Source organism: Halichoeres trimaculatus, unplaced genomic scaffold, assembly GCF_033239565.1.
Source record: "Halichoeres trimaculatus isolate MK-OKI-2021-1 unplaced genomic scaffold, fHalTri1.1 fHalTri1_scaffold_13, whole genome shotgun sequence".
In the NCBI taxonomy this organism is placed as follows: domain Eukaryota; kingdom Metazoa; phylum Chordata; class Actinopteri; order Labriformes; family Labridae; genus Halichoeres; species Halichoeres trimaculatus.
In genome coordinates this window covers 7,237,186-7,263,537 of record NW_027437191.1, presented here as the reverse complement: position 1 = coordinate 7,263,537, position 26,352 = coordinate 7,237,186, and the positions used below count along the sequence as shown (strand labels likewise).

Sequence of the window (26,352 nt, the reverse complement as noted above, 5' to 3'; positions counted from 1 at the left end):
GGACCACATTCTATTAATTTATTCATTTTCTATTTATACTATTTTACTAATTGTTTGTACTTTTTAAGAAATTGTAATAAATTGATATACTTTGCTTTATCCTACATTTAACTTTCATCAGCTCCACGTTTGTTTTGGCCAATGTGCTTTTTTGATGTTAACATATACTTTTTACAATGTACATATATGTATGTATGTTTATATATATATATATATATATATATATATATATATATATATATATATATATATATATATATGTATGTATGTTTATATATATATATATATATATATATATATATATATATATATATATATATATATATATATATGTATGTATGTTTATATATATATATATATATATATATATATATATATATATATATATATATATATATATATATATATATATATATATATATATATATATATATAAACATACATACATATATGTATGTTTATATCTACACTGAGGATATCCAACCCAGGTATAAAAAGATGTTTGTTTTTCTAATTTTCCATTTATTGTTTACAGCTTTTTGCCACCTGGCTTCAGAAAGATGTACTTCACACTTTTTTTGTTTTGCATTGTATTGTAATAAGTTATTTTTATGTAATGTAAGAGCTACACGATATCTGTAAGAATCCCGTCAGCTCTTGAATACTCAAATCATTTGTATTTTTTTTAACATTTGTATTAAGAGTATTGGATGGTTCAGTATACATAATTTCCAACTTTAACCAACTAATCCTACTTTAATGTGAACCTTAGAGACATTTTTTAAACAAAAAAGTAGTATGATTCACAAATGCATCTATGAGGCAAAATTTATCAAGAAAAAGTATTTGATATCTAACTTTTTTGCAAAAACTGTATTAAATGGAGTATGTGCAACGTTCAAAGATTCTTTCGGTGTGTAACATTCAGACAACAGTCAGAATTCCAGTGCATCAGCAGTATTTCCCTTTTATTTCCTGCTCCAGCAGTCTGTAGAGCCATACCAGCTGGAAATCCTCTGCAGAGGAACAGTCTGTATCAACCTGACCGGTCTGAGAGACATTAGAGACAGCAGAGAAAGTGATGATTAAAATATTTATTATAAAAACAGACACGACAAAAAGAGCATGGTTTTGGGTGAAAAATGCTGGACTCAACCCAGACTGTTACAGTACAGTTAGAGGAGGAGGAGTTTGTTTTCTTCAAACTGGAGCCAGTAAACAAAGCAGACTGAGGCTGGAGTAGCATCATAAAGTAAATCCCACTTAGGAGCTGAGCTAGAGGTCACATGACAACCCTCTGCCTTTGGAAAAACAGAATATAATGAATACATGCAGACGGAAGCAATGAGAATAGCAACATCAAGCAAACATTTCCATGCAAAAAACAAAACAAAACAAATTCACTCAATACTTATGTATATATGTACACAACAACACGGCTTAGGGAGTTTTAAGGATTCATGGTGGGGGATAAATGCAGAAGTTTGGCAACACTGGAACACCTTTCACAGAAATAAAGAGCACTGCCGAGCGAGTGAAAAACATGAACAACCACTGCATAAACAAGAAACAGAACTCATCAGGTGAGTGGGCAAACATGGCACTCAAACCAAACATCACACAGATACTAAACCTGCAGCAGCAGCAGCTCTAACATCATCTGTTTGTTCTACAGACGAGTGAGAGGCATCAACACCAAAACAACAACACCTCACATCTTACACCATGAGCCGAAAACAGGACGAGCAAAACAAAAGCCTCCTCAACTGGAAAATTACACTCAATGACTCAGCTGCATGTTTACCACAAAACAAACTCCATTACCCATAATTCCACACCTCTCCTCTTCAGTTCACATCATGGCAGCTAAAACTTCTGAACCATGATCCTCACACATGATGGAGACCACTTTAATATAAGGGAGTGTATTTTTTAAAGGGGCAATGCAAAGAGAAAAAGTAAAAAAGTGGTCATTTTTTGGTTTTATACTCTATTTCTTTCCCTCACAGAGGCCCCAGTAACCCTTCATAAAGATCATTAAATGCTGGTTGCAATTTGCACACTCAGCTGCACTGGTTCAGATTTTTCCAAATTCAAGCAAATTTCACCAAAACGCTCAAAAAAATGATGTGCTTAAATTTTTGTCTTAGTATAATTTGTTATTTCATATTTGATTATATACTTAGCACATCAAGTTATTATGTTTGTTTCATTATTTAGAAAAAAAGGAAAAAAATAAAAGGTTGGCAGACACCAATTAAAGGCCAGCTTCAATTCTTGTCCCTTAACAATAAAAAATTTAAACTCTTGCTTAAAAATCTCAATTAATAATGCTTAATACATTTTTCAGGACATAGAAATTCAACCCCTTAGAAACAGTGACACTGACAGGAGAAAACAGAGAAAGCTTCGAGCAAAGAGTGGAAACAAGAACATGGAGCAGAGAAGATCAATTTTAAAAATATAAACACCTAAAAAAGAGACAGACAACTATTTAACGGACCAATCCATGGCACTGTGTCAGAGCTGTATGCATATTGCACTTGTGAAATAAAAAAATAATTGGTATGTTACGCAGGAGACTGTCTCAGAAACACTTCCTGAAGACGATCTGTGGCCCATACTCTTCATACTCGTCCTGACTGATCCACGAGGAGCTGAAGTTGGCGAGGTTGGCCAGCACTGCCCCTCCACTCCACACTGAAAAGTCTCTGTCCTTTGGGCTGGTGACGTGGACAGTCCTCCCCATGTCGGGGGGAACCAAGCCTCTGATTTCAGCCTGGAGTCTCTCAGGTAGGCCACCCAGCAGGGTGTTCCCTCCTGAGAAAGAGAGATGAAGCTGAATTATGACAAAACCAGTGCTCTAAGTGCAAAGAATTTCCCCTTCAAGCACAGGACCAAACAATCAAAGAGAAAAGCACGAATCAGATCCCAGCAGGAGAGCATCTCTGAGCCCTCAGACTGTTGTGTAACACCGTAACAATCAGCTGTTACCTGACAGCACGATGTTTCCCAGGAAGCAGCGCCGCAGGTCGATGTCTGAGCTGAGGATTGACTTGAAGATGCTCTCGTGCATGCCGTAATGGTCCCGTCCGATGAGTTCAGGCTTAAAGAGAATCTCAGGGGCCCTGGAGAGAAAGGGAGGCAGGAAACAGAAGTTATATAAGACAAAGAGAAGTAAAACGGCAGCTGCAATGTTTGAGGAATCTACTCTAAAGTGAGGCAGGTAGACTGGTTCAACAGGTGCTGAACACATGCTGCTCTTCTCTTCATCTCAGTCCATGTTCAACTTCACCCAACAACACCGAGGCCTTCTTCAGCTCCAAACTGGTATTTTTTTAGTTAATTTAAGACCAGTTCAAACCAGATATCCCACATTCAGAGGCAACTTCTAATCCACTTTTCTGGTTTCACTGTAGTGGGTCATGATTTTGTTTTTCTGTCCAGCTGTATGAACTTTTTCTTAAAGCTTGAGCTGTGAAAATCTGCGCGGAAGGACTCACAAACCAAACCAGAGGTATAAATGAACAATCCCCGCCAAACTGAGGTGAACAGTACTTCAAGCAGCAGTTCTTTTAGGATGATTTTTTAGTTACATATCTAGGGGTCTAAATGGCTTAGAGGGTTAAAAAAGAGACACTTCAATTGATTTTTCATGACCTGGAGCAACAAACAAGCCATGACAGCTGTTTCTGGTTCAGCAAGTTCCTGAGTTAACCATCACCCACCACATCAGGTATAAGAGCTTAAATTAATGGTAACAATCCTGCTGGATGTTATATTTTTAAAATTTGTGAATGTTGCATCATACTGTCCCTCTCGTACCCCATCGTAGACGTACACGATTTACAGCTCCCAAACTGCAGGGGGCAGTGTACCACAAATGCATGTCTTCACAGTACTAAAACTAGCACAGAAGAAGTTGTTTACACAGTTTACTTTTTTTTTTTTGCCAGTCCCTCTTCATCTGCCAAGTTTAGCCCCAATTTCACACCAGGAATTTTATATCCCACAATAAACATGTTGATGTCTGTGTGATAAATCATTAGAGCTGAAACAATTCCTCGAATGATTCGAGGCATTCAATTACAAAAAATACTCGAGTAACTTTCTCTGCCTCTAGGAATCGTTTAATTTTAAAAAAGATCAAAGAGTGGTATTTCAAATAGAGCTGAGGCCATATTAAGAGAGTTTTCAGACCCCTCAAGCTACCTCTTATACAAAATAGCAACTAGCAACAAATCTAGCTTCTTTTCTGGAGTTTGGAGACTAATGGGTCATTCTACGAAACAGGCGCCATTTGGGTCCGCAACATTTGATGAGATGTACAAGGCACAAAAAATGTGTCAAAGTGTGTTTACAAATTTTGGAGCTACCAAAGCAAGTGCTCTTATTGACATGCTGTATCAGACAATTCTATTTCTTAAAGAGAAAAATTTTCATTTGAAAAATAACTGCTCTTTAACTAAACAATAATGTATTTTATCCGATTACTCGATTAATCGATGGGATTTTCAGTAGAATACTCGAGTACTAAAATATTCGATAGCTGCAGCCCTATAAATCATATTAATGCTGGTGTTTTTTGCACTTTTAACACGAGGAGCTTCAGTTAGTCCGCGCGTCTTTGTGCAGAAGTTCGAACATTTCGGAGATGTGCGACGTAGAAATTCTCCACTCAAAAAGGACCACGCAAGGGGGCGAGGCTGTTGAAATGATGTCGTTAGTCCACACAAAGCCACGAGGGGATCGCAGACGCATGAAGCATAAACAAAGCCAAAATCTCATTGGCCAGCCTTCTGGAGGCCTGTCAGGGACACAACTATGGGTAGGCATTGGTGTTTGAGGGGCACCCTTCCAAATTGTTATAAACCAGAGATCTTTATGTGATGACCTCATCATTTCAGCAAGTCTTGTGAAGATCTTGTACTAATTCATTTTGGAGCTTTTTGATCAGTTTACAGACAGATTCAGAGATTCCTCCAACATATGAACATGTAGAGGTTTGAAAATCTGCACACGATTAATATAAACATCCTGCATTGTTACTTCTAATCATGTTTTCAAATTGAGGAAGCAGAATAACCCCTCTCTAATGATCTCTGTTTGAGCCCCATTGAGTGGATTGAGTATCCGAACACGGGACATGAAGTTGAGTTACCTGAACCTCTCTGTGCCCAGGGTGACAACCTGCCCGTCCGGCATGGTGTAATGCATCTCTCTGCATGACGACCTCCCCTGACTCAGCTCAGACTCGTAGTTCAGAGCCACACAGCAGCACTTTTCCTTCATCTCCCGAACGATCTCCATCTCTGCTGAAGTGCGCATGCACACACCTTGTTCCTGCAGGAGCTTTGTGAACAGAATCAGAGAAATAATATAGCATGTGTGACACCAGAGATGTGAAGTGTTTCTGATCACAATGTAAAACTGTGTCTGTACCTTTTTCAGATGCATTGTTACATCAACACCAGCTAAAGGGAAGCGCTGGACTGCGTGAGGTAGACAGTATCCCTCAAACACAGGCACGCTGTGACTGACTCCATCTCCAGAGTCAAACACGACACCTGCAGAGTGCAACATAGAAAAAACACAAATACTTCCTTTTGACGTAGAGGAAAAAAATGGTTTGTATTCAGCTGTTGCAACAAGTAGAGATCAGATGAATGAATATCTAATACTTGACTCTAACTGGACAAATATACTTCACACACACACAGACATGAATGGATAAGCTTACCGGTGGATTTTCCAGCCGCATAGAGAGCCAGCACCGCCTGCATTGCCACGTAAGTGAAGGGAACACTGAAACACTCGAACATGATCTCCACCATGCGCTGCCGGTTCTGTAAGGGGTTCATGGCGGACTCCGTCAGCAGGACTGGGTGATCCTCTGGGTCCACACACAGCAGCTGGAAGGTGTGATGCCAAATCTGAAAGAGCAACAAAGTTTAGTCTTGAGACCTAAACAAATTATATCAGCAACACCCAGTTTCATCATACACCTGGTAGAAGATAATTCCCTGCTCACCTTTTCCATGTCATCCCAGTTCTGGATGACCCCGTTCTTTATGGGATGCTTCAGAGCCAGGACTCCTCTCATGTGCTGAGCATCGTGTCCAATGTAAGCCTCTCTTTCCAGGTTCCCGTTCATTATTTCCTACACACACAGATAGTAACATGTCACAGTGAGGCTGCAAAAAGATGAAATTTTTTTTTATTCTTTTAATCAAAGTATTAAGAAAGTGTCCTCACCTCATATTTTGGTCTCCCAATGATTGTTGGAAACAAAACATTTGGGAGTTCTTGATCTGCAAATCCAGCCTTCATCAAACCAGACCCTGTATCCAGAACTACAGGAGTCTTATAGTCTGACATCTGGAAAGAGAGGAAAATGAACATTTAATCACATGAACCAGCACTTTATAAACTCCATAATCAAGTTAATTGTTAGACATATTCCAACATTAAAGAGGGGTTATTCTGCTTCCCCATATCTTTAACATGGATATTAAGTAACAATGCTGACTGTTCAAACTATACTGTGCAGATTTTTAAACCTCTAAATGTTCATAAGTTGTAGAAATCCTCAAATCTGTCTGTAAACTGATCAATAGTTTCATTCTAAAAATCTCTTCCTACAGCTCTGCCCCGCCAGAGGGTTGGCCAATCAGAGTGGAGGGGGTTTGTGGAGCAGGGAGCCTTAAAGAGACAGTGCTTCAAACAGAGACTGAAATAAAGGTTTACTAAAACAGGAGTGTAAGAAACATTAAAGGGTTTTTAATTTTAAATTGCTTTTGCTGTGCTTTTGCTATTGCAGACCCAAAACTTTGGAACCGGCTGCCTCAAAATATTAAGCAGGCCTTGTCTCTGCCTGTTTTTAATTCCCTCCTTAAGACCCACCTTTTCTCCCTGGCCTATGATGCACAATGGCTGGTGATTGTATTATTATTATTATTAGTAGTAGTAGTATTACTTATTTTTATTTCTTTCTGATTGCTTTTTCTGCATTTTTTAATTCATTTTAATTTTTTTATGGCTTTTAAATTGTTCCTTGTCTTTGAAAATTCATTTGACTTATGTTTTATTTCTATTCTTTTATCTCGTATTGTATTTATTGTCCTGTACAGCACTTTGTTTCAACTATGGTTGTTTTTTTAAAGTGCTAAACAAATAAAGTTGGATTGGATTGGAAATTATGTAAAGCTACAATGTTTGAAGCAGAGGGAGGGAATAAAGCCTAAAATTGAAAATACCTCCTCTTTAGATGTAGTTTTATTCATTCTTAATGTCAAAGCAATTTAATCTCAGTAATTATTTTGGGAAAGATGATGAATTGAAAAAATCATCCCCATCAAAACATAAACAGGAAACAGAATAAGTACTTTTAATTAAGTCTAAAAAAATGATAAGACTGTTAGGTTTAGTTGTTTTCAGAACTGGTTTATGCTTTTACTTTGAAGGCTAGGCTTGGCGTTAATAAAGAGGTATGTCCAGTCAGATACACAAAGAGAGCACACCTTTTGGTCAGGAATGTCGTTCTTCCAAGGAACAGGAATGAGGTTCTCTGGATGGTGGTGGTGTTTAATGTTTGTGTGATGACTTCCTTCTTCGAGGGTCTATGAGTTATGTGTGACCACGGTAGCTGCTAACAACTAGTTTCTTTCCTGCTCTTTCTAGTGAGCTCAATGGCTTCTTTTTTCTACATTAGGCTCTTGTTTGATGCTTTAAGTGAGTTTGTGATGTCACTGGTTCGTTTATAAGTGTTTATAATCATCACTTCAGTAGAGTGTTTACCTCTCTCATGCTGATGTCCAGCTGGGCTTGGATCCCAGGTGATCCAGGTTCAGATATCCTCATGACCTCAGATCTCTGAACACAGTCGAGCAAGTCTTCATCTGCTTTGTCTCTCCCTCTAGGGTCAAACTCAAACAGAGGACCGTCAGGATGCAGCTGGTGTGAGCGCTCATCTGCAGGAGACAGAGTCTGGACTTCCTCTGCTGGGAGTAAATCTGTCTGCAGCTCACATGCAGGTCCCACAGAGGGGAAATCAGCCAAGTCTTGTGGTGAAACCTCTGGGATGACATGGTTATTGTTGTTATTGTTGATGTGTTCCTTCACATTAGGGTTAAGAGCCAAGCCAGGATCAGCATCTGAAGGTAAACTCTCTGGAAGTCCATCAGGTTCTTCATCTTGAAGATCTGACTTCAACAAACCAGGATCTTGAGGGTCAGAGATTGGAGGTGGACTCTGCCGCTCTGGGGGATCAGGAGGATCCGGCTCTGTGAGGTTGATGCTCACAGGAAGTGAAGTCCTTCTTGGCTTGGGCACAGGGGGGAGGTGAATGTTTCCACCAGGGTCGAATGCTCCGTCGTCTGGTCTCATTTCAGGGGTTAGAGAAGCTTCTGGTTTGCTTACGGTACCGTCCTCGTCAGGTGTGTCTGCTTTGGTGAAGCTTTCCTGAAGTCTGAGCTCCAGCTCCTCAGGAGGCTCCTCACAATGAGACTTTATCATTAAAGCAGTGCTGTTGGTTTCTTTTGGCTCTGCTTCAGGGGAACAACCCTGACTTTGGGAATCTGGAAGAAGAATTGTCTCCTGTGAAGGATCTTTGGTGACATCGGCACCTGTTTCAGTGTCATGGTCGTCTTGAGCCGGAGAGAGCGCTCTCTGTGATCGGTTTTCTGATAAAATCTCATCACACAGAGCTTGGTCCTCCTTACTGTCACTTCTGGCCTTTTCCATTATGGAGCATTTGATCACCTTTGTCGCTCTATGTTTGTGTTTCTTTAATTTACGCTCTTTGCTCAAACTCTTCTCGAGTTTCTCCACTTCCTGTTTCTCTTTTTCCACCTGTAAACGAAAAGCTTTCCTCTCTTTGCTCGCGCTTAAGGGCCCATTTAAGTCCAAAGCTTTGCTCTCTGATAGATTCTCGATGGGGCTTTCTTCACAGCGTCTCAGCTGGTGGATCTTGAGGTTCTCTTCCACGATCAGCTCATCTAGAACCTGGACTTGTCTGAGCTCTGACAGGAGGTCCGACCTGTAAAGAGATGCTGCTGTATCTGCTCCTGGAGCAGAACCATCCTCACATGCAGATCTGGGCTCACTTGTGTCGTCCGTTTCAGCAGGTTCGAGGTCGTCAAGGCCAAGAACTCCTGCTTCAGCCAGCTCACTGGACGACATCTTCGGAAAGAAACAGAGAAACAAAAGGAAGGATTAAAGAAATATCTATAAGATGGACAAGAAGTCTCCATCCACAGAAAAAAGTACATGTAACCTTACACAACTGGAAATTCACATCTCTGCAAGCTGAGGTAATGAGTTAATAAATCTTGTGGTGTGCGACGAAAAAGGAGACTCAGTTCCAGACAGCAAGTGACCAGAGGTGGTGGATGGAGTAACTCCAGGAGAACAGTTCTACCAGTACCAGTAGGTAGTAGGGTGGCAAAAAAAGATGTTCAAAGAGCAACACAGCTGCACAAAAACTGCAGAAACTTGTGGACTACACTGAATGCAATGGACATCATCGCAGAGGAACACAATCCAAACATTTGTCTCTGTAGGAGCCAAAAACAGACCATCACCAACGTTTTTGCATACTAGTCAGAATGTCCACTTGTCCCCTCGCCTGGACGCCAATAAGGGACAAATTCCCCGCAGCAAACTCTAATCTACATTTTTATCCATGTGTACCCCTGGTTGTGCAGTGGAGTGTTTTAAACACCAGACAAAGATGATACAACCTAACCTACAATTCTGTAACCTTCCTGTGACTTTAAAGTCCATACGAGGAGTTAGTGAGTGATCTTGAAATAGTCTCACCTCTTTATATAAACCTGATTGTAATTCACATTTGAAATTGAGCTTGTTTCAATTAATTGGTTGTTTGTAAATACTATTCCCAGTATCTTTTTGATGTAATTATCCACCAAAACACATGTTGGCTCGATGACAGCAGTGTGATTTCTAACGTTCGCTGTAATGAGCGGCATCATAATCATGTTACTTCAAATGGTCAATGTCAATTTAACTTATGTTGTAGGTTAAATCAGTTTGAGCAATCTAGCAAGAATCACAGAAACCATGTTTGAGGAAAGTTTATAAAGAAGCTTTTTAAATAATTAAGATGCACAGCTGAACAGAGGCTATTAAGGAGGTATGACAAGTCAGCACACTAAATGTCCTTTATAACTTTTAATCTGGGAAAAAAGCACAGCTGGTCAACGACTGGTCCCAGCACTGGGAAAAGGTGCTGCTGGTATCAGCAGGGTCTATCTCAACACTATTACTAGTGTGTCTGTGATGCAGCAGTGTGGAGCTGGCATCCTGTCAGTGTTAATGAGAGTCTGTAACCTGTAGTTTAGCAAAGGTACAAATTTATTCCAGAGTCAGGATTAAAAGTGAGAACTTGTTTTTGTTTGTGAGTCTGAGCCTCTGACCGGACAAACATCAATGAAGTCGACATCATGGTTAGCGTCTCAGGGTCCTCACAGTGTTTGGTAAGAATGTGTGTATTTTGTGCACACACAGCATACTAAAAACATATTCAACGTACCACACTGGGCCTGAACTCGCTGTCCCACTGAGGCCACTGGTCGTGTTTGACCTCTGACCTCAGCAGAGCATCCAGCTCCGCCTCCTGAGCCAGAACATTCTCCTCATCCTGCACAGAGAAAATGAAACTGAAACAATGCTAATTCAGAAACATGTGTTCTTAACTGTTGGTTGATATTATTTCATCATTTATAGACTTGAAGGTAGGGTCTGCAGGAATTTTCATTACTTGTTAGTAAACACAACATTCAAGCCGGGCTCCTCCTCCTTGGCTCAGTGCCAGCGACAACACACACCCACTGCCTCTGCCTGAAGCATTGTGAACACACTCACAAGCCCAGCAACCACCCACTTGTGCTATGTGGGACGTACCCAAGAGCTGTGCACCTGGCTTGGCATGTTAGCGCAAGCTAATAACGGGTAATTGACATGCTGTGATTGGCTAATGTAACCACACTCACTCTCTGCCCAGAAACATCCTGATACAACTAAAACATCAACATACAGGCAGAGGAGGGGTTGTGGCAGACACAGACACTGACACACATGTGGGGGCCTATAGGAGACTATTGAGCAGGATTATTCCTGTAAAAGTTGAAATTTATTTTCTAGAAGAATCCTGCAGACACTACCTTTAACATAATCATTTGATGCCGCCCGCTGCACAAAGAAAAACCCACATTATTCAGACTTTGCAGGTCTTACCTCCAGGATCCCATCAGCTCTGTCCAGGATCCTCTGCACCTCCATCAAACCTTCCTGCTCCCTCACATCCCAGTCCTTCATGTCAATCAGGCTGTAGTTATAAAAGACAAAGGATGATTTATTTCTTCAAAACAATCTTCACAGAAAACACAACACATCTGTTGCAGGTGCTACAGGTCACACAAGGCACAAGCAAAAGGCACAAGCAAAAGGCACAGGCAAAGCTTCTCTAGATTTCCACACCCTTAAATAGGCACCTACAGGTGAAGCACTGTCATGGGTTCCTTCTCATTATGTTCTTTATTATTTCAAACTGTAATTGGCAAGAACGCTTGAGCTCCCTGCTTGGTATGTACTTTCCCAATTAAATGATACATTTTTAGCTACTATTAAAGATGGGTTTTTATATTTTCCCATGTTTCAAATATGGATATAAAGACAACACTGGATGTTCAAACTGAGCGTGTGCAGATCTACAAACTTTTACATTCTCATGTGTTCAATGTATTCGTACACTAATCAAAATGGTTCTAGGTTCTAAGAATAGCACCAGATTTTCACAAGATCTTCCTGGAATAATGGTGTCATCACATATGGATGTCCAACATCCTACGTTGGAGGGGGCAGGGGCGGGGCCTTAAAAGGGGGCTGGCCATTCAGAGTAAAGGGGATTTGTGAAGTGGGAGCCTTAAAGAGACAACAGCTAAAACAAAGCGTTTCAGTCAGAGGGTGAAATAAAGGTTTCCCAAAACACCACGGTGAGAAAAAAAATGTGTATTTTTCTGAGCAGTAAATCATGTGAAGTTATTATGGGGAGACCAGAGGGACATGATGTAGCCTTAAAAAAAAGCTAAATGCCTTCTCTTTAAACAATTAAATGTAATTTCTTAATAAGTTGGAAGTTTTCCTTCTTGTTGCCCTGAATCTTGTCTTACAAACCGCAGGTTACTGATCCCAGTCACACACAGTGTCATTCTCCCGACCTGCAGACATACTCCTTTAAGTCTAACCCTGAAAAACAAACAGTTTGTCCTCCAGGTCACTCATTTTACCCAGTAACACCCTGCTTCTTTGAGTTTTCTGGGTGACTAGCATTAAAACTGACACACAGAAAGTTTATTTTCTGGTTGTTGGAAATATCCCTCAAAACAAACTTTAGGTCATGCTTTCAGACCTTTGTCGTCTCTGCACCGTGACTTCTCGTCTTACATCTGTTTTTCTTTCTGAACGCAGTTAGAGGAGAGGTCTGCGTTCATTCTTTACACCTGTTATAAAGGATCTTATGAAGCACTGTGTGATGCTTTACCGATCCATAGAGTCCTGCTCCTGGTCATGGAGGTCGTAGGAGTCCCAGAGCAGCGTTGGGACCCCCTCAGTGGTGCAGGCAGACTTGTCCTTCTGGTCTGTGATGGTGCTGGAGAGGATGTTTCGTATAGGACTTAGTTCAGGGTCATCCAGGCTGCTCTGTGAGTGCAGAACCCAGTCTCTGGTTTGAGTCTGACCAGGATGAGTGCTGCTCAGCACCTCCGTCTGTGTAGGCTGGTCCCGGCACCTGCTGGATGGACTCTGAAGGTCCCTCTTTTGAGGCGTGGGGTTCTGTGTGATGGTCACCGTGTATGAGTTCTGCAGATCGTCCACCGGCAGGCTGAGCCACGGGTTACTGGGCAGAGCTGCAGAGCGCTTCACTTTGATTTCAAAGTTTAGAGACTCCACAGAGGCTTTGGGGATGATCTGGATACTTGCCCTGGAGGAGTTTCCCACAGAGCCAAAGTCAAACTCCTCAGAGTCTGAAACGCTGCAGAGGTTCTCTCTGTGGGTCTGAGGCTGGATCAGAGGAGGTCTCACAGAGTCCCTGATCTCCAGCTGACTGCTCCCCGCTCCATCAAAGCCTGAGTCGAAGGAGCTGAGGGAGGCAGGTTTACCCTCAGCTGACCCAGGAGCTGCAGCTGGAGGAGACGCTGTGGGAAGAACGGCTGCTTCAGTAACTCCCTCACATTTGCTCAGGCGGGGAACATCCTGAGCTGACACGTCTTTAGCGCCGTCAGCGGCGGAATGGTCAACATGGCTGCTCCGTAACAGCTCATACTGCCACTGTAGGGCCAGCTGAAGGTGGGCCACAGACACGGGGCCCGAGGAGAGGAGCAACTTCCTCAGAGTCTGACACCTGAGGGGTGAGAGACAAGAGAGCAGCTCAAACCACAGGTAAAGAAAAACATCAATATCAGAAAATACAAGAAAATATGTCTTGATAAGGTCAGTCATTTCTTTGTGGTGGCAAAAAAAGAGAAAAAGCAAAAATACCAATTCTCTCTTGGGTAGGAGAGAACTGAAATGAACAACTTAAAAAGAGCCATGATCTCTTGAAGACTTATGGCACAGATGTCAGGTTTTTTTGGTGGGCTTGTTTGAGTCATAAGTATATGTCCTATCAACAATGGATGCTGGTCAGCTCAGACCCTTTTATTTAAAAAAAAAACAACAGAACACAAGCTAGGCTACAGTTACAACAGACATTCGAGTCTAACACATAAAACTAAACTGTCTATTGAAAAGTTTTCAGCACTTTCCTTTGGCATCGGAGAGCTTGTTTAGTTTCACTCATCACACTAATCAGCTGTGCCGGTTTGCAGGCTTCAAAGAGACAAAAAGTACAACCAAACCAAATAACAATATTTTCTAACGGTGACAATGACATGTTTACTGCGATAACACGTCTTTTTCTTTCTTATAAGCTGGAGTTTTCCGAGAGAAAAGGGACTCAGTGCACTAGAGGAAAAAGTGTGGATCTTCAGAGCTAACTGGAGAGCAGGAAACATCCCAAGTTACACCAAAAGGTGGTGCAGGTGTGTAAACTGTGAGCTAATGCCCAGGAACAGAGAGGACTACATGCTGTCAGGAGTGAGACTTTGTAACAGCTCTGGACTCTTGGGGAATCAAAACACTTCAGTAGCTCAGATACTGCAACAGTCTGTGACGCTCACCTAACTGGGAGTTTGTTTCTGACTTTCTCTGATAGTCAGGAGATAAATCAAGAAACCAGAAACACTGAAAGTTTGGCTTTCATTGATTTATGTTGCAGTGTGACGTAACTGATGATCCACATGATACAGTCACGTTATCAAAGCACACTGTCTTAGCTGCTGAAGAGGAAGACTGAGCAAAACAAACTCTGCAGACGTAACTAATCTGCTAAATGGTGTTAGGCATCTGGTGCTGGACATGATGGAAAACCAAGATGCAAAAAGGTGAAAAATCACAAAGTTTTAGTGACATCATAAATCTGCTGCAAGCTGATTGGTGCACAATGGTTTGGCTATTTTGTGTATTTATCTCCTTCAAACCAGAAAGAAACTTTCATCAAAAGACAAAGATTGATCTTTCTCTCACCTCTGAGACATCTGCTTCCCCTCCTGCTGCACCTCCTCATCCGGGATGACTGAGGACAGGTGAGCCAGATGGACCAGCTCCTCCAGATCTGGAGGGGGATTCTTTTTCAGGAACAAGGACATTTTGTGTCTCCATGCCGGAACTGTCCCCCAGTTCCTCCTCTGCCTCTGGGCTGGATCTCCTCCTCCCCCTCCGTTTATCCCTGACAGCAGCTCCTGCAGGAAGTTCTCACAGAGGACCAGGCGGTACCAGCTGCTGGCCTGGAAGAGGAGAAAACCAGTTCAGGGCACACTCAGAGCTTCTATGAGATAGTCTCCAAGCCAACAGAGACATGCTTTGACACTGAATGCTGTCTTTAATGTAAATGACTGTGATTAGATTATTCAGCAGGGTGTTGAATAAAGGTGACATATGACAATTATTCAAACTGGATGAAAAGTTGCTGAATCGAAACTCACAAAACAGTGGCATGGCATGGTGATTTTTTTTTTTTGAGGAAGCCAAGTGAGACAAAGCCTCTAAGCTGTATGTTTTTTTAGGGAGTGAGGTACATAAAAGACTATGTTGCAGCTTGTATGTTGCTATTTCATGTAATGGAATGACCTGTTAGAGCGCCCAGAAAGCGCTCATTTTACTTAATTTGAACGCCAACACACGCCCTTTCACTCTCCCACCCTCAGTCACTCATTCACGCACGTACATTGTCCTCTTGACTTAGCTTAAACATAGGGATGGGTACCTTTCACATTTGAGACGATACGGTACCAATGCCCGGTACCTGGCAATCGGTACCAGTACTTAACGGTATCAATTTTGGAAAATTGACTTGTCTTCCACTCTCTCACAGTTACCAGGATGTGTCCAGGTACCTAAACATGGTACCTTTTGATTTTACATGAATTGGTACCCAGTACTTTTGACAGAATTCAGTCGGTAACTTTAAAAGTACCTGATTTGGTACCCATCCCTACTTAAACATCTTATTAATTTACTCAACCGCCCACACAAACGCACAAACGGCTGCTTCATGCACACTGCTAGCATGCTAACCTCCCTGATTTCATTCAGTGGCTTGATGATGATGACGATGCTGTGATTTGATTGGTTTGAAGCCAAAGACGGGGTGGCTCCCCTTGACGCAGGCTTGGCCAATCACAGGTGAGCAGTGTCATGACCGCAGCCCCATCTGATTGGTTAATCATTCTTTTTTATTTTCACCAAGGGAGGCCAACGCGGCTTGGCCTCCTTGTGGTTAACAGTGTGCAATATCGTATATTTACCACTTATTCACCACATAACATTTAGGAGGGCGCTGTTTTACACATCGTAACATGCTCCATAAGAGGAGGAGAGAAACAAGGAAGAGATGACAATGACGAAACACTGAAGAATTATCGAAACTGTTAAAAGGAGTATTTTCATCAAATCACAGCTACAGCCTGAAAAAGAAAGGAAGCATGGCTTCCCTTGGCCTCCGGGAGTAAACGCCACTGCCTCAAAATCTCCTTCAGAACAGCAGCTGCAGCAGATGAATTACCTTGTCGTTGTAATGATGGAAGCTGGAAACAGCTCTGAGTGTTTGGAGGATGAAGAGCACAGCAGAGTGAAGCCTCTCCTTCAGCCTCTCCAGATCCAGAGCCCAGCGCTCGACCGGCTGCCCGTCACACAGCAGCACCTCTGACAGTGTGTGGATGACGTCTTCAGCACAGCGGACCAGACCCTGTTGGTGACAGCAGGAGGAGGAGGAGGAGGGATCAGGTCACTTTAGGAGACAAGTGAGGTCAAAAAGATATCCGGACGTTTTCAGTGGAGAAATTTGGAGAAGAGCTTAAACACAAGTCACCTCATGTTTGTGACTACATTATCTGTGGACATTTACAGAGTGAAATGTAAAGACTCAAATCGTCCCAAATCAATAAGTGCACACAGACCACTGAGTCTGAGACTTGGGTCATAATAAAGGAGCCAGAAAACTACATCCAGACAGAAAACTGTACTAAATCTATTAGAATAATGATGATTTAATATTTTAGGATCAATAATCATCATAGTTAACAGTCTGATAGACCAATTTACAGTCAATGTCTTTAAAAATATGCACATGCATTTGGGTAATGGAAGCAGTTTTAAGCCTCATTCACTCAGTCAAGTTATCATTCTTTAAACACTAAATTAAAGCTGAAAGCAGCATAAAAATGTCTGGTTATTCTGTGGTCAGTGGTCAGTTGTCAGAGCCGAGTTCTGACTGTTTACAGAGCTACCGGTGTTTTGGAGCAAAGAGTGACCGTGCTAACTGGTGACTCTCAGCCAAACATGTTAGTGATTGTCAGCAGTTAACAGGGTCACACTTGACACTAAAACACCAGCATCGTCTGATGTGTTATTACACTTGTCTTCTTTGCCCAATCTCAGTAAACCAGGTTTGGCTGCAAAGAAATAATTTTAATCTCCGATATTCTCAATCTAGTTTTTACTTTGTATATTTAATGAAAAGGTTGGTTTGAGGCCAAGGTTATGACCAAATATGAAGGGTAAATATAAGTGAGCCTATATATTAAAGAAACAGGTTTTATCTCTTTGTTTTTTACCTGAAACTATGGTACAAAATCAAACTAATAATCAGTCTAAGCTATCTTAAAATACAAACAATTATTCTTTGTATTAAAATTATATATTATTATATTATTGTTAATATTCTAGTTGCTAGGCGCTGCCCTGTTGGTTATGGCTGCCTGTTACAGCAGCTCTCTCTTCTTTGTCCATTTCTTGTAATTTTTTCGTCTCTTTTTCATCATCTTTGTATTTGGAGTGGATCATTACTTTGTATGGCTCATTTGTTGGTCATGGACACCAAACTTTTTGTGGCTTCAGTGATATTTTTACTACTTTTCTCCTGTGTTTGTCTGAAGAGCCTACATGTAACCATGGCTGCATTGTTTACATGTGAACTCAGCTGTTAGCCGCCTGTAGCATATCAATGCTAACTGGTGCAAGACCTGATGTTTACCCTCAAGGTGAGGAAAAGGAGGTGAGGATGATGTGCTGTTTCTCAGGTGTGAGCTAAGAAGTGACAACATGGACCTGTCCTTCCATCCATCGTTATTGGGAATGTAAGATCTATCTCCAACTAGCTAGCCGTGCTAACCCAGCAACAGAGGGAATACCAGAGGGCAGAGTAGCATCATGCTATTCACAGACATGGCTAACGGAGCTAACATCAGACACCAACGCCACATTGGAAGAGCTTCACCTGCTGTGAGTAGACAGGATCCAGGAGACAGAGACTGAACAGACTGCTGAAGAAGCTCAGTCCTGGACCCTGTGGAGGTGGAGACTGGCTGAACTAGAGAATGATGGACTGTCATCATCTATTTTCTTACTTTTGTTTTCTTGATTGCTGCTGTGACTTCAATTTCGTTGTACTTTTTACAATGACAATAAAAGTTCTTTTCTATTATATTATATTATTTTCTATTCTATTCTATTTGGGTATATTTCTCTGCCAAGTTACTGAAAATGTTGGTTATGACTAAATACACAAAGAAAAACCTGGATTAAGAATTTCAGGAGTTGATATGACTTATTTACAATCAAACCTGGTAAACTGAGGTTGGATACAGAATCAGATGTAATTACTTCCAGCCATAGCCCTCACCTGCATTTCAGTGTAAAGTGTCACCCTGTTAACTGACACAGTCAGCTGAAGGCCATCAGTGGTCACTCTTAACTCCAAAACAACGGCTGCTCTGTAATGGTCATTCCCCTATCTGAGTTCAGTAGAAACTGAGTCTACAGTGGAGTATCTTTTCTGACAACTGACCACAAAACAACCCGACATTTTTATTCTGCTTACAGTTTTACTTTAGAGCTAAACGCTGCTACTGTTACTAAAATGTGTGTATGTTTAGGATGATGAAGATTGTAAAGGGGTGTACTTAATCAGGACAGAAAAGCAAATTTAACAGGCTCGATGTTTCACAAAACAAACAGAATAAAGTAACAACACGTACCACAGCGGGAGTGTGAATGGACGTCTCAAACTCAGACACCAGCCTTGCTGCTTTGGCTGCATCCTGAGCGATCTCTATTTTGTAAAGCTGGAGTTTCTCTTCAAACAGAGTTTTGATCTGCTCTGTGACCTGGAACAGAACAATGAACACATCCAGCACAAAGTCACATTTAACAAAGACTCCTCCTGTGGTGGCGTCTGAAATCACTGCTTGGACAGATGACAGCCAGAAAGAAAACTCATCACACACAGTGTGGTCACACACTCGTCTGCCTGGAGGTTTGTCACTGAGTCAGTTTCTATTTAAAGCTCCCACAGCAGCCCAGTGAAACCAGTGTGCCACAGTTTGTCTACAGATGTGGTATGAAGAGCTGACTCACCTGGAGAGAATCCTCCTTCAGCTGACACACCTGTAGCTGCAGGCGAGCCTTTGAAAAAGCCTGCTGCCACAACAGCTCCACTTTCTCCACAGCAGCTGTTATCCTGAAAATGAGTTAAAGACGCTTCAGCCTCTGCAGACATAAACTACTACACACTGTAGATCAGGCACTCACTACTTTGTTCAAAACACTTTAAAATGGCTATACCGCTAAAAAAATGTTCTCTCACAGGTGTTCTAGAAAACCTTTATTTAATTCTCTGTGTAAAACGCCATGTTGCTATCTCTTTATTTGGGATGGGTATTGATAAGATTTTACTGATATAATGCCCTGGTCTACTCCACTTATTGACCCAATTCTTATGGTTTTTCTTTTCAATTCCTCCTGTGTATTTTCTCTGTATAAAAAGTAGCTATACAGGTTTTCTGTGTCGACAGCTTTTTGAGTTTATAAGTAATTAAAATGACATTGGTCACTGGATCTTGATTTCTCTGGATGCAAATAAATAAAAATAAGTAACAGTTTTAGGTCACGTTGATGTACTGTTTTGTTGTATATTAATAATGAAGTAGGCCATCTAGTGTCTCAAAGTGGTTATAGCAATGCTTTGAGTAGTGCTGAAGTCAGCCAAGAGCCTGCACGTAACTTTCCTTTAATGTTCCTGTTTGGAAAAAAATGCCAACAAGTATTTTGCCATGTTGAGTTTTCAGAGTTGCACAGACAGTAACTGTGATATGTTTTTGTGAGAAAAGTTGAGGTTCTTTTGATTGGTTTGAAACCAGAGTTATATCCATGTATGCTAATGTTGGCTAACCGCTAGCATACTAGTGCAGTTTTCTGTTTACACTAGCATCAAGCTAGTGCTATATTTTCTATATTGTTTCGGTACATCAGGAGATGTGTAACATGTTCAATGTATTGAATAGGATTTTTATGTTAGAGAGTATTTGTTCATTTCTCTGTGTGTTTAGTTCTTTAGTAAAACTTAAAACTGAAAATCCTGAATCAGAGTTTTCTTGGGAAATGTTATCCATCTGCTAAGCTAAGGTAGCTGCGGTGAATAGTCAGTGTAAAGTCTGACAGCTCCAACTTCATGTCAATAATTGACAAAGGAATGGTTAAGCATAAAGGCTAATGATGGATTGAAACATTTCTTATCTATTCTTCTTACCAGGAACTGCTTATCATTACCCATCCTAGGGATGGACAATGATTCTTGAATATTCTAATAGTCATAAAACAGTTCATGTGATAACCCCTTTTCATGTCTGGAGGTCGGAGTTTTATGCAGGATGCTGGCGCTGTTCCGCATTATTTTCCCAAAAAGCAGGTCGAGTGGGACAAGAAGCTGTGCATGGACACCATCTAAAATGCCCAATAACTTACAAAATAAAACAAACCAGTGTCCAAACCAGATCAAATTTAACTTGACCACGGCAACAAACTGACATAATGAATGAAGCCAGACCAGAAGTGAGCAGCCTGGAGGATTTACAGCAAAAACAAGAAGAGGAAACATTCAAAAAATGCATTGGGAAGCGCGGGAACTCCTCCTAAAAAACTGACAAAAATGAGGTGCAGTGCAAACTCTGCGAGGTTTGTCTGGCATATCACAATTGTTACTATGAACAGCCATGTGAGAGCGAGGCATGCAGCGGAAAGTGTGGTGCTGTCTGCAGATCAACTGTCAACAGTATCATCATCAGATCAACGGTCGGCGAGAGTACTGCGCATGCGCAGTATTCTCTGGAGAGCCGACTGCATATGCGCAGTACTTTCTGGAGAGCTTACTCCTTTCTTTGAGGTAGAAACGTAAACAAAGTCTTCGTCAGTTGCTGAAAAACACAGGTTTTTGGACGATTAATGCAGTTTTAGGAGCAGCACTGTCTATGGCCCAATGGATCCCATTATACAGACGTCCGCTGCACGATTTTGGATCTAAATATCTCCCGAAGCACTGCTTGGATGATCAGGAAAGCCTTCTGGGTGAGTATTTTGTTCTACTACATTCTATAAACAATGCAAAAGCTGTATAAACCAAACTTATCCTTTAAGGCTCCTGCTCCACAAACCTCTTTCCCTCTGATTGTCCAGCCCTCTGTAGGCCTGTTGGGAGCAGAGCTGTGGGCAAACCTTGGTGTTTGAGTCCCACCCATACAAAGAGTATGAATGATGGATTCCATCTTGTGGCGTGATGCAAATACTTTATTTTTCTCCAGACATCACTGACCTGATTTGCATAATCCTCTCAGACTTAAAGCCTCGGTGAAAATGCAAAGAACAATGGACCACAAGAACTATTTAGTTCCTGGTAGAGTTAAAAATTCATGAGCTAAAACTTCCTGGAACTTCTGGTTGAAAAGCAACTTATGATGGGGCAGTTTGAAACCAGACTCCATCCACAGACTCATAAAGAAGCAATAACCTAACCGTTCATCCCCGTTTGTGAAACCAGAACCAATAAAAGGCAGAGGAAGAAATACAACTCTTTTGTTTTTGAAGGTTACATTCTTGTTTTCTTAATCAAAGCTTGGTGTCTGTGTAAGAAGTGATGCAACATCTGTTTTGTGGTGAAACATTTCCTGTACAACAAAAGGGTCTAATTCTCTGAAGCTGTCTGACACTTGAATAACAAACTGAGCTCAGAGACAGAAACTAAGGTTTTATTGGTTAGACTTGCTAGTTGACACCATCATTAGAATCATGTTTCATCCATGATGGCCTGTTTATAGGCTGATGGATGAAGGAGCAAACTAGAGCAAGTCAACAACTTGCTGCTCCTTCACTGAAGTTTTATCTAACACTGTGAGAAAAAAAGGTTTAGAAAACAAGCCCCTACTGTAATGTGAGAGCAAAACTGTGCCAATTTAGGTCAATAAAACTCAACTTTCTGGGAAAGGAAGAGATTTCTGAGTTCAACAACCATAAAATGTCAGTTCTGATTGTGTTGATAGGATACAAATGAAATCCTTTAACAAACCGCACACTGTTAAAGCTCCATGCTGCTGTTGTGTAACACGGGCGCGCTGCAGCACTGACGTGAGGGACGTGTGGTCAGTGCTGTTACAGAGGATTAAGATCAAAGTCTGGCTCTGCGTCAGAGTCCTCTGTACCTGCTGTGGTTCTGCAGCATGTCGAAGGCCGTGTGAGTGAAGAGCGCCGTGCCGGCCATCGCCTGGTAGCTGGGCTCCTTCTCAGGGTAACGCAGCTTCTCCAGGATTTTCTCACAGTGAGTCAGCAGCTCGTCCAGCCCCAGCTCTCTGCACACACACACACACAGGAGGCAAAAGATGGAGTAGGAGTCTACAGTAAAACTTCTTTCAAGACAATTCAAAGTTTGTTTCATTGTTATGTAACAATCACACACACTGATAGTGAACATTTTCATCCAAAGAGAAAACTGGAGACACTCATATTTCACATCAGTGCATCCCAGCAGCTTGAGAACAAAACCGTCTTTCTCTACCCTCAGATTAACATCATTTCACAGACTTTAAAACGGTGCGATGAGGTTGATGAGCTGGCGTTATTCTTACATCTTTAGGCCGCATCCAGCAGCTGAATGCACTCATTGTGAGTCTCTCTGGATTAAGAGGCAGCTAACTCGCTGTAACGTAAAGCTCTGCTGCCTTTGAATAAACTCCTGTTTTTGTTTCCACACAGGTTATTCAAGTTCTTCTTAAGTGTTTAAACCCTGAGAAAAGTGTTGCCGCAGAGCTGAAGACAAAGACGGGTGATTGTGTTTCCGGCCTCTCAGGGCTCTGCTGAAGAACGAGGCCGTTCCTTTTGTTGTCTGACAACAGAGTCTGAGCTGCGGATGTTTTTTTATGTGCTTCATCACAGCTATTCTTCTTTTAGATCAGCTCACTGTCACTTCATGTTCCTCGAGTCTGTAACTGTAAGGAAAGGTGTAAAAATACTTCAGCCTAATGATGACAAAAAGGATAGTGTGAGGGTCAAACATCACCTGATGGAAAAGGAAAAAGACTTTTTTTCTGTGGTGGTTGAAACATCAGAACTGATTCAGAACTGGCTCCAAACCAGCACTGGGACTAGCTTGTTGAAAAAGGGGTAAAAAGAGCAGGTCTAGACTCAGTGAGGTGTTACATGCTGATTTTTTTTACTTCATCATTAAATGCTGTCACTAAAGCACCATCAGCATGTCATAGAAAGAACAGAAACACATTTGAGATGCTGACCTCCTGAGCTGCTGGAACTTGGCTCCGTTGGTGGAGCAGAACTGTTGGAGCTCGCTGAGGGTGGAGGGCAGCGGCAGTCTGGACAGGGCCTGAAGGGTGGAGATACATGAGGGCAGCCGCTGGACCACAGAGAGGAACTCCTGAACAAACCCATCGATCTCCTGCAGGAAGGACAATGGATTCAACAAGGAGGATGATGGAAAGACAGAGAGTGAACGACACCATAACTTCAACTTTACATTTATTTGCAATGGCTGCAAGATAATTCTGGGGTTTTAAAACCTTTAGACCAGGGATCTCAAACTCGTGCCATGGAGGGCCAAGATGCTGCAGGTTTTCCTTCTAACCAAGAACTCCTCCAGCTGATTTCACTGATTAGTCCCTGCTCTCTGCTTGAAGGTGAGGTAATCAGTGAAATCAGCTGGTGGACTTTTTGGTTGGAAATAAAACCTGCAGCTTCTTGGCCCTCCATGGCACGAGTTTGAGATTCCTGCTTTAGACCTAATGTTTAGTTTTCTGTCATGTTGACAAACCTTTAAGAGGAACTGCAAATGAGACAAATGTCTGATTCAAACTGACAATGTGGTGCTACAAATGTGAAAGGCTGCGGTCTCAAACTCACGGCCCACAGTAAGAAATATCTGATTTCAGAGTTTACTATAAATAGGGATGGGTACCCAATTAGGGTACCCATTCACACAAAATCAGAAGGTGCCATGTTTTTGTACCTAAATGCATCCTTGTGACTGTGAGGGAGTGGAAGAGTGGGTGATTTTCCAAGCCAGACATGAACACACCATTGCAAGGTTATAAATTTGAGAATAAATATGTGAAATTGAAAAAAATAACATTTCATTATTACACAAATTGATATTTTTTTACCACACAAACACAAAAAACGTATCGAAAATTGAAACCCTTGAGTACCAGTATCAATTGCCAGGTACTGGCTACCAGTACTGTATCGTTTCAAATATGAAAGGTACCCATCCCCAACTATAAACACAACATCGCGTCAACCAAAGCTGTTGTTGAGCCGAGGATGTCTCTTTCAAAGGCCAAAAGTATGTTTAATGTCATTCAGGGGAGAATGATTATTTTTGTGAACGTGTGGAGCAGCGTGCCAATTATCAGGGAGATGGACAAAATTAAATGCACAGCTTTTAACACAACATAATGTCTTTCAGAGAGCAAAAAAAGGAGGCAAATCAAAGAACAGGTCCAGACTTGGTGATGTCCATCTTCAAGCCATACTGAGGGTTTCAGCTACCTGAGGAGAAGCGCTCTCAGGGGTCTGGCAGTCAGCGGTCAGCAAGAAAAGACAAACATGACGGAAATAATTCATGCTGAGCACAACAGTTGTTCAACTGCTGGATGTTTTTTTCTTTTCCTGTACAACACCTCAAGTGGACCCCTTATAAAAAGATTTGATGCTCAGCTAATCTGAGTGTGAAACCCCTACCGTAAGGGGTACCACAAGGTTCAGTTTCAGGCTCACTAGTGTTTAAAATTTATGTTTTTTTTTTTTGGTTTAGAATATGAAAAATGCTGCTTTTGTTTAATGTTTGTAATGCTGTTATTTGCCTCTGTGTTCCTATGCCTGCTCAATCTTTTCATATCATCAGCTTGAATTTGATTTAGTCATAGTAGGTTTCCGGCAACTTGTTGTAAATGCAGATAAAACTTCTGTTCTATAAATCTTCAACAACGATGGAAAACAGTTTCATGGGGAAACTGTTGATGAAGCATTTGAGGTTTTTAAAGGGCACTGTCAGTGAAGTCTTCTGAAAACTGGGATTTATTCATACAACTTTAACAAACATTTTTCTAGCCTGCAGATCATGTCACTGTAAATAAAATGCAATCTCCTTTGTGCTTTAACTTCTTAAAGCTAGGCTTATTTGTGAGTCCAGTCATTCCACAGATGGGACCTTTGGTCATAACATACTGTTATGGAACAACCCACTTGGCCGTAGTGTTCGCCAAATGGATGACTAACAAAAACTGTCCAACTAAATAATTGCACCATGACAGCGAGGCAGTCACAGAACCTCATATGTCTGGGGAACCTCCTGGAATTTGAACAGATTCAAATTGCGCATGTGTACTCTGCATAAATATTGATCAACATGGAAAAATGTGCCACTTTCTCAAAGGATTTGTCTCATAAATACCCCTTGCATTTACATGTTTTGTCTTGTTTAGTAACACATGAGCACAGCCCCAGCCATCTCAAAAATAGCCTAACAGGGGCAGTAATCCTGCCACTAGCGCCTGTAATGGTGGGGTCCACACCGTTACATTTGATGCTTTGTTGGGGCGTTAACCTGGCTCATGCATACTGCTAATCCTTTTTTCCCATCAATAATACAAATGGCCCGTTTTCATTGCCGATAAACAGTTGTTTCTTTTTTTTAATTTGTAAATATTTTATGAGCTGGTAGTGTACAATTTGTTTTAAACTCAAAATACATTTTTTTTAATCAAATCAAATATGTCAGATAAGAGATGCTGAGGGTGCTCCCAACCAAGAAAGCTAGGGTCGGGATGGGCAGACTTGACCTGAAATACTTGGAGCCGGATTGAGGCAGGAAATGAAAAAGTGGAGAAGCCCACACATCACAGGTTGCTCCAATATGAATTAATGACAATACCTCAGCACTCTAGGCTGCTTTATTTGAAATGTTACCTCTGATGCTCTTTCTTTGTTTTTTTGCTGCATTACCAGTCTACAGGGTATGAAGGTTTACAATTAAATAGATTTTTTTTTTAATTCTGAAGCATTGTTTTGGTGGTAAACATTTCAATTTATAGATTTATTCATAGTTTAAATTATATTCACTTCAGTAATTCCATATTTTCATTTTTTTACCTTTTACCCAAAACATCACCAGTCTTATCCCACAGTAGGGCATGCTGTTTTTTTTTCAAACTGGTATCAGAATGGTATCTGTACTGGTGGATACCCAAAGCCCGATGGGTACCTTTCACATTTGAAACGATATGGTACTGAAGCCCAGTACCACAGTACCACTTTTCAGTACTTTTTTATGTTTGTGGTAAAAAAATATCAATTTTTTAATAATAAAATATTACATTTCTTCAATTTAACATATTTATT

At 41.3% G+C, this 26,352-nt stretch overlaps 1 protein-coding gene across 1 annotated transcript in view; it reads right to left on the bottom strand.

Annotated features, from left to right (window-relative positions):
- Nucleotides 1-1,259: 1,259 nt before the first annotated feature.
- LOC141801666 (uncharacterized) overlaps nucleotides 1,260-26,352 on the bottom strand; it is a 43,132-nt gene continuing 18,039 nt past the window's right edge. Inside the window, exons 7-23 of the mRNA XM_074684804.1 lie at nucleotides 23,232-23,392; nucleotides 22,146-22,292; nucleotides 19,033-19,135; nucleotides 18,654-18,782; nucleotides 16,181-16,363; nucleotides 14,644-14,903; nucleotides 12,563-13,420; nucleotides 11,257-11,347; nucleotides 10,553-10,660; nucleotides 7,798-9,180; nucleotides 6,256-6,378; nucleotides 6,032-6,160; nucleotides 5,741-5,933; nucleotides 5,443-5,567; nucleotides 5,162-5,352; nucleotides 2,995-3,128; nucleotides 1,260-2,820 (exon numbers count right to left, since the gene is read on the bottom strand). Of these exons, the coding sequence (XP_074540905.1) occupies nucleotides 2,588-2,820; nucleotides 2,995-3,128; nucleotides 5,162-5,352; nucleotides 5,443-5,567; nucleotides 5,741-5,933; nucleotides 6,032-6,160; nucleotides 6,256-6,378; nucleotides 7,798-9,180; nucleotides 10,553-10,660; nucleotides 11,257-11,347; nucleotides 12,563-13,420; nucleotides 14,644-14,903; nucleotides 16,181-16,363; nucleotides 18,654-18,782; nucleotides 19,033-19,135; nucleotides 22,146-22,292; nucleotides 23,232-23,392 (4,551 nt within the window). The 3' untranslated portion in view covers nucleotides 1,260-2,587. The remainder of the gene's footprint in view (nucleotides 2,821-2,994; nucleotides 3,129-5,161; nucleotides 5,353-5,442; nucleotides 5,568-5,740; nucleotides 5,934-6,031; nucleotides 6,161-6,255; nucleotides 6,379-7,797; nucleotides 9,181-10,552; nucleotides 10,661-11,256; nucleotides 11,348-12,562; nucleotides 13,421-14,643; nucleotides 14,904-16,180; nucleotides 16,364-18,653; nucleotides 18,783-19,032; nucleotides 19,136-22,145; nucleotides 22,293-23,231; nucleotides 23,393-26,352) is intronic.